Source organism: Lissotriton helveticus, chromosome 6, assembly GCF_964261635.1.
Source record: "Lissotriton helveticus chromosome 6, aLisHel1.1, whole genome shotgun sequence".
NCBI classification, from domain to species: Eukaryota; Metazoa; Chordata; class Amphibia; order Caudata; family Salamandridae; genus Lissotriton; species Lissotriton helveticus.
This window is the reverse complement of record NC_136067.1, coordinates 776244024-776252969: the sequence shown is the minus strand read 5'-3', so window position 1 is coordinate 776252969 and position 8946 is coordinate 776244024. Positions and strand designations below refer to the sequence as shown.

At 43.6% G+C, this 8946-nt stretch overlaps 1 protein-coding gene across 1 annotated transcript in view; it reads right to left on the bottom strand.

Moving 5' to 3' along the window:
* Positions 1 to 841: 841 nt before the first annotated feature.
* LOC144762966 (gamma-aminobutyric acid receptor subunit rho-1) overlaps positions 842 to 8946 on the bottom strand; it is a 317065-nt gene continuing 308960 nt past the window's right edge. Inside the window, exons 7-8 of the mRNA XM_078648279.1 lie at positions 4878 to 5074; positions 842 to 2093 (exon numbers count right to left, since the gene is read on the bottom strand). Of these exons, the coding sequence (XP_078504405.1) occupies positions 1803 to 2093; positions 4878 to 5074 (488 nt within the window). The 3' untranslated portion in view covers positions 842 to 1802. The remainder of the gene's footprint in view (positions 2094 to 4877; positions 5075 to 8946) is intronic.

Below are 8946 nucleotides of genomic sequence, written 5' to 3'. Positions count from 1 at the left end.
TAGAGTTCTCTATATTTACTTTTTCATTATCACACTGCCAATATCTTTAGATGTTAAGTTCACACTGTAGACACCATCTATTGGAAAATCTTGCACACACTTTTTCAAGGAAAATATTTTAGAAACAATTAATTTATAAATTAACTAAAACCCTAAAGGAGACTTGCACGTTCTGGCTCCACCTTCCTATTATGTGATCGGTTGCTTAAGGTCTGCAAATATTTAACCATCTTAGCTTTTTTTGAGGTGCCCCCTCCCCCCATTTCTATGGGCCACCCACTGGAGTTTTCATTATGCACGATTATCTACATTGTTCGGTACACATCCACTATTTAATTCCCATATGGTCCCACTTATGTTAAGACCATCTCTGATTTTATTTGGACAATATCACTAATGCAGGAAAGAAGAGAGGGTGTGGTTGGGTCTGAAAGGAAACTATGCAAAGTGTACAATGCAGTAGTCAATGAAATGCATGTCCCCCTTTGATAAGCGAGGTACTAACTGCAAATTATACCTAAATAAGCCCCGTAAACAAAATAAATATTAGGTATACGAGATTCATGAGGATGAATGGCATCATTAGGTGACTTCATACCATTTTACATAAGGGAACACCACATCCTTCCCTATAAATCACCTTCTCTGAAAGGGGTTCTTGTCCAACCCTAACCTCTCATCTTAAAATGGGGTTTTCTCTACTATGATGCCTGTCAGATCCACCCCTGAAGTGCTGAACTCAAGAGGAGGCCAAAGCCATGGGACGAACATTCTCTAGGGGTGATTCGCAAAATAATAAATTTATGAATTTTTACCTCTTTCAGATGTTGATGAAAGGTTTATACTTAGAATAAATGTATTTGGCATTTGTTTGAAACGTCATGTGAATAACTGTAAAGTGTTCTATCTGATTTCACCCACTCTGTACCACATAGGGCGCCCATTTGGAAACGTGACCTAAGGATGGTTCCTGAAATAATAATTTTGTATTAGATATAGCTAGATTATCTGATCTGATATGACTCACATCAATTATTTAATCGTTAATTTGAACCAAAACACCTGCAATAGAAGCAGAATTATTTACGCTACTCACCCACCCTTGTAGATCACATCCTTGCCCTTTATGCCTATCAATATGCCAATGCTTCAGAAGACCTCAAACGTATCATCACATATAGGTTTGCTTGGTCTCCATTATTGCCTATTTCAGATTGTTTGTCGATCACTTGTGTTAATGCCAAGTGGGACGCAGGCGCATCATGATAACGCCCTTCTATGCATATTTAACCATCAAAGTGAATAAAGCTCTCAGTGCAGATAATTTACAAAGCCTGTATGCCCTGTGCACATTGACAACTTTAGCAGCATTGATCCTCTTGCGCAACACACCGTAAAACCATATTGTCCATGTATATGTAGGAATAGGTAACAAAAAGGTGAACCTACTGGCACTGCTCAATCTCACCTAATGGCCCAGGAGCAGAAAGATCAGGAAGTACAGAACTGTGATATATGACATAGATTATTCTTACAAAGTGTCAATTTTCATTTAAGACAGAAAGTTGCAAAAGTAATGTAGCATCAGAATGTCATGATAACACTGCGGATGCTCTCTGAACAGGAACACAGAATAAGTTAATAGGCTTTGTTAGTGTTCCTTGTTCCCTGAGCAATATTGTCTGTTATTCGGAGAAACGTAGTAATACACTCTCAAGTTCCTGTGGCGTCACATGAAATGTAGAATTTGTTCCAACAACCAAGTGCTCTGCGTAGAGATTGTCCATTGAAATGGTGCACTCTCAGGAGAATATGGACCAGTATATCAAGTTAAAAAGGATGTATGCTCCTGGAAATATTGTCCGTGAATACTTGTCAATGGCATGGGTGTCAATGCGCATGCTGACGTATCCTCGTTGACTTTTTCTCCTGTTGGAATGCCTTTCTGTGCCAAGAGCGAGCTGGACCATTATTCTATCTTCTGTCTCTCCATTTTCAGATCCACGGTGCCCAAGGTTGTTCACCTCCCCATCACTGTAGCTACTGTCCATCATACTCGGCCGGTGCTGCGAAAGACCACATGTACAAGGAAACTGCAAACAAATGAAGAAGCTAGAGTCAGAGGGTGATAAATAGACATTTTTACATATTTCTTTTTTTCAAATGTCTGAATTTCATGCAAACCTAAAGGAAACTGTGGTTCCTATCATATGGTAGTAAGATTGTAATAATTATAGACAGTAAAGCACAAAGCTATATTGCAAGCTGTTGTGCTAGAAGTAGTTTGAGGATCTGTTCGCTTTATAGATCATCTTCCAATAATGGATTCTCTCTGCAACATCCTCCACCACTGGGTCTTCGTCATCATCTAGCCTGGATAATATTTTTGATTTAAGCAAAAACATCAGTTTTTTTTCTCTTAATAACTCATGGGACCCAACTCAGCTATACAAACATATTTGTTTGGGTTGCACTAAGATCTACACCATCCCTCGATTCCATCACGATGCATAACATCACACTTTTGGGTTTGGCAAAAAATGTCTCGTCCAGTTCAGTGCAATGTACAATGTGCCAACCCAGCAAATCTTGTCTATAGTGACTACGTGACCTGATCCTACTTCAAGAACAGATTGGCTTGGATTTCTACGCGTCTCTAGCGCCCACAATTTTGTGTGCTATGTTGGCAGTTATTCATATACTATCTACCACCGCCAATCCCTGTTCTATTTTTTGTTCTGTTCACTGCTTGTTTGTTATGTTTTGGTATGGTTGTGCTAATGATGAGAACCTGAGCCCACTAGTGAGAACCTACCAGTGGACTCCCATGGTGTTACTTCCGTGAGGCACTCCATACCTGTTCACACCTTTTTTAATTTCTTTTCATTCTTTAGAATTTATGTTGCACTACACACTGGGTTGCACAAGCAGGGAACAGAACAAAAAATAGAACAGGGATTCGCGGTGGTCGATAGTATATGAATAACTGCCAACACAGCACACAAAATTGTGGGAGCTAGAGACACGTAGAAATCCAAGCCAATCTGTTCTTGAAGTAGGATCAGGTCACATTGTGTTTGATTTATTGAGTGGGGGGTTGACCTGATCCATATAGAACCCTTGTAGCTCCTTTTTGATTAAAATATAGTGACTACGTACCTTAGGCATTTTCAGTAGTGGAAGCGAGCTACCTAGTATAACATTGTTATAAACTGTACTCCTAATAAGTTGCAGGGCTTCAGGCATCATTGCAAATGGCAGACTAAAATATCTCTGCCACTGTATCTCCTATATCAAAGAGTTAAAGCAAATGGCTTAGAGAACTGCCAAAGCATGGCCATACATTTTATTTGGTGCGTGGATGTTTATGTGGGTACGTAAAGCGAATGAGGAGAGAGGGGAGCTGCACTTTCTCCACTGAGTCATCTTTGTCTTCTCTCCGGCTAGTCGGAGGGAGACTATATTTCTTCTTCATCTTAGTCTACAGCCACAGAGCCTGCAGCCATCTTCCCTGTGGGTCTTAGAACTTTAATCCAACTTAGAATGATTTTTGAGGGTCATGTAAAGGACTGGTCCACTTGTCCTTCAAAATACATGGTCTTATAGGTTCCATGATGAGAAAATCCTGACCGTCCTGATTAGCAGCTAAAGTGGCCTTTTGATCATATCACTCCTTGATGAATCCCGGCTGATGGGAAGCAATCCTGTTTCTAAGCATGATCTGAACAATCTTTCCCTGAAGGAACATCACATAGTCAATCACATCACCTGTGGGTGACCTCTAGTTAGATTCCTGTCCCTCTTTGACAGTGTGCAAGGGGCCTGGACAAGATGGCTTAACAGAAGCTCAAAGAAGCTCAGCCCTACTATTGTTTGCAGCACGTGCTCGTATGCAAAAATCATTAAAGTTCAGATGATGCATCATTTCTGAATAATGGGGTTTCTAGCAAACCCCTTATGTTTTTGAGTAGTTTGTTAAAACACTCCTCTCACATATCGTTCTTGTGTGTGGACATGACGTTGATTCCCATGACAGAAGGCAGCCCTTTAAGGAAACTGACCTGCCTAATATTTCCAGCAGGGTGCCTAGCACTGTAGCAGTCCTCTTGAGTGGTATGTCTAGGGCTAAGTGGTTCCATCACCTAGCATATGTGTCACCTAAAGTGGTAGGAGGGTGCAAGAAAGCAACAATGCCCTATCAAACAAACCCTACTTTGTGGCAGGGGAGCGATCATCAGACCTACAGACTTCTTGAACAACTACCAAGTCTTGCACATCTGGCAAAACCTGTGCACAAATATGGCCATGCGTAATGACCAATGCCACATTGCGTTTACAAGATTTTATCGGTGTTCATATTGGTTTTGTCAACCATTGTGAGACTAACTCCAGAGTCTATGTGCCTAAAGTGTAAAGATGGCGTCAAATTCAGGCATTTGACATTTATGGGATTTAATAAAGGTGATATACCATATACAGGGTTTCAAAAGTTGAAAGTGATCCGTGTCTCTAAATGTCTATGAGGAACTGGATGACTGTCGTAAGAGAAAGAATGAGTGGAGTGACAGCTAGTGCTGGAGTGTGTGGGAAAAGGGTTCTGAAATATAAAAGATGAAAAAGAAATTCCCAGAATCAAGTGATAACTGGCTGTCAAAAAGGGAAGTTAAGCTGCCTTGCTTTAATAATGCGATGTGTGGATAGAAATAATGTTACAATGGTGTAGAGATTTGAAATACTGGTGTTAAGTTTCAACTTACAAAGTATTAAATTAACTTTCCAACGAAGTAATCTGTAGTATTATCGGTGAGCAAGTTATGTTTCTTAAATATTTAAAATGCTGACTGCCTAATACATTAATTAAGTGTAGGTGATCTTACCTTTTCTCTTAGTTTCCTTTCTTTTCGTTCTTGGACTGTGGTCAGGTAGTTCACTGCAGCGTATTCCAGCACAGAAAGGAAAACAAACACAAAACTAACCCAGAGGTAAATGTCCACAGCTTTGATGTAGGAGACACGTGGCATAGAGGCGTTCACACCCGTGATGATTGTAGACATGGTCAGTACAGTGGTAATACCTGCAAAACCATATCAAGACCACTCATTAGACACAAGATATTACCACAAAGTGACTGGTGAGAAATACAGAAACGTACACATATCCATTGGCTATCCATACCCACAGACATCTGTTTAAGGAAAGACCTAATTCAGATGTTGCAAGGAAACACAGGCGTAGATTTGCTATCCATTACAAAAATATGCATTGGAAGTGCAGACATATGCCCCAGTTACTTACAGGTAATCTTAATTACGACTAGCATAGTCTTTATCGCCAGTGGGTTCACTGCGTTTTTTCCTGTGGCAAGGAAGACTTACTAGGAGGTAATACACTAGTTACTTTTTTTTAAATTATTTTATTTAACGCTTTTACAGTATTACATTAGGACTTGACAATATACAATAATGAAGGCTGTCTGTCATATATACTCATAGCAGGGGTTGAAACAGCATATATAAATGATCAGAGTGATGATACACCATAGGGAGTCAATAATATGCAGCATGGATACAAATATGATATATGCTTCACAATAAGTTACGCAAACCACATCCCACTGTACCCCACTCCATAGCTTCATTCACTAAGCTGAAAAACAAATGGACGGTAAGAAAAGCTAATCAGCGTCATTACCCTCTGTTTCCCCAGTTTCCTTACCCACCAAATACTGTTGATACAGCCCCCAAAAACTTTTAGGGCGACTCTAAGGGTGTAATAGCTCATTATACATTTCAGAATGCGTATTGCAGTATAACATATCTCTGGACCAATCCGTCATTTTCGGAGCTGGGCCCTTAGCCCAACATATAGATATTGTACGCATAGCAGTAGACCCATTGCTACAAGACGTCTTTCTTTAACTTTTTAGTGTAGCCCAGTAAGGCAAGTAATTGGTCCAATGAGAGTGTGAGCCCCCAACCTTAAGTATCCTATACAACTATGCACTCGTCAGTACTGTCAACAGCACAATTCGGTTGATTCAACATCAATGCAGTAAGCAATTAGACAGATCCCAGCCTGCTTTGGCCCCTCTCATACCATTACACAACAAAACTGCTATAAATACAGACAGACATCGTACACCTCCCAGAAACTTTGTGTCCGACAACCTGTAGAGGGGAATAACAGCAATATGTAGTGAACAACGAGCTTGTATAAATTATTGCTCTTCCTTCTCCCACAGCCGTTGTTGAGTCTGTTTTTCCCTTGCGGGGCTTATCCTGCTCCTGCTTCTTCGGGAAATGTGTTACTTTTTTCGAGTCTGTGATAATGTGTGATTTCCCATCTACCTGAATGCTCAGTTTAGCGGGATACATCATATTATAGTCCAGCTTCAGCTCACACAGTTTCATCTTGACAGGCAGAAATTGGCGACGGGCATCTTGAACTAGTTGTGTTAAGTCAGGGTATAACGAAATGTTTATTCCTTCGTATTGTAGCTCCTGAAGCTCCCTGGCTTCACGAAGGGCAGGGTCCCGATCCCTGTAGTTAAACAGCTTGGCGATGATTTGTCTTGGAGGGGACCCCGGGACTGGCCTGGGGCCAATGATCTGTGGGCACGTTCTACAATGAACACCGAAGGTCTCCCTGCAGAATAGTGTGACTAAGAGGTACTCTACATACATGTTCCATTTTTGGGATCTTGGTGGATTCAGCAACACCAATCAGTCTAATATTGTTGCACCTGGACTGTGCCTCCAAATTCTCTGCTTTGCTTTGAACCACCTGCAGGATCTTGTCCACTTTGGCCTGAGGTTGCGTGCTCGATGCAGCAATATCTTCTGCATTGGAGACCCTTTTTTCCACAGCATTAAGCTGCTCCATATGCTTGTCGAGTCGTTCCGACATTCTGTCTATATGAAATGTGAGTGCCTCAATTTTTCCATCTAATTTGGTCATGCTATGCTGCATCGCTGACAATATATGCTTCAGGTCTTGCTCCTTTTTGGAGTCGCCCGCCTCTGAGCCAGATTCCGAGGCATTCCTATCTAGCTCTTGCCATCTGGGTGTTTAGCGAGGTTCGAATTGCAGCTTAGATTGTGATTTGTCCATGCACCCCATCGTAATCCAAAGCTATGCAGATCCTGGACGGGCAATTCTTGCCAAAGTGCAAGGTATGGGCGAAACCAACTGCCCGCTCCCAGCAAATGTAGTGATCGGTGTGACTGAGGGCTCAAGGGTTATTAGCCCTCAGGGTCATTTAGCTGCCACTGCCACTGCGTATGATAGTCACTAGCAAGGGCAGCAGTAGAAACCACTATGTCAACTTTGGCCCTCCCATGTGGAGTCTGAGTTTTAGGGTGAGTCCATACCAAACAGTCAGTGTGCACTAGAGGAGAGGGAAGAAGGCGCTATCAACACCACCTCGTATATCAGGCCCCCAGAGCAAAAAAATTTCACAGTTCCTACAGGTGTTTAACCACATGTGGCCCTTTGGTCGATGTAGTAGGTATCAGCGGGTGCGCTCCTACCCGAGTCTTGAATCTTGAGGGTGTTCACTGATGTGCTTGCCATCCCTGGACACGTGTTTCGTGTTCATTAACGCTCGTCAGCAGGGATTAGGCATGTGCACGGGGTTGCTGCGTGGGCTGCCGAAAATATTCGTAGGTCCAGATACCTCTTATGGCGCGCAGGTGCGGAATCTCGAGGTCGTCACCTCCACCGGCTCAAGGGAGCCTGTATAAATAGTATTTCCAAATGAGGTCGCACACTGCTCGTCCCATTGGCGTGTGACCCCGGAGCATGATGGTCGATGTAGTAGGTATCAGCGGGTGCGCTTCTACCCGAGTCTTGAATCTTGAGGGTGTTCACTGATGTGCTTGCCATCCCTGGACACTTGTTTCGCGTTCATTAACGCTCGTCAGCAGGGATTAGGCATGTGCACGGTGTTGCTGCGTGGGCTGCCGAAAATATTCGACCATCATGCTCCGGGGTCACACGCTGATGGGACGAGCAGTGTGCGACCTCATTTGGAAACACATGTGGCCCTTTCACTGGGCTGTACAGTTGATCCGCTGGTATCACAGCAATTGTGTCCCCCCCAGCAAATGTATCAGGATCAAATGGGCTCCAATAGTGTCTCCAAACATCAGTCTCAGCAGTAGTGCTAGGATAGGGAAAAGGCCTCTACTCTGGCGTTATTCCAGTGCAAAGTGAGCCCTTGTGGCGGGCACTGTGAGGTCTCTCTACAGCAAGGGGAGGTAGTGCTAGGTCCGGCCCGGGTGAGGACTCAGCCTCACGAGGCCCCAATCTCACCACGGCCTTCCGGGGCACGTCGGAACCCAGACAGCGGCAACAGAAGTTTTTACTTTTAATTAGCGGTCAGGCGAAGCAGCGTATCCTTCAGAGGACTCGCGCTATATCCTCCCGCAGCAGTTCAGGAATAGGCGGCAAGGTCTCTGGGCAAGTGGGGAGCACCGGCCTCTCCGCGCAACACCCAAACACCTCATCTCGGCACGATGCAGAGCCATCGTACGCCTCTCCTCCTTCACTCTCCAGGGCCACGCACCAGGCCGTCGGCAGAGCTCAATCTTGGCTCACTGGCATCTCCGGAAAGTCGAAACAGCAGGATTTGTGAGCCGCATCTACTCCCCAGCAAGCACAGGTTTGGTTATGTTGATTATTTTGGATTGAGTGACAGGATCCTTTAGGATTATCGGTCGGGCTTACACAGCCATCTTGGAGCCTGGCAAGCTCCGCTCCCCAATACCCTGGTTACTTACCGGTAATCTTCATAACTCCGAGTGTAGTCTTCCTCGCCACAGTAAAAGCATAGTGAACCCATGTGGCGAGGAAAACTCATGAGGAGGTCATGTGGCATTAAAAGCTTTCTGTGTTTACAAAAATGTACTCCGTCATTATGGAGCTGGCTATTCCGGCAGCACTCCC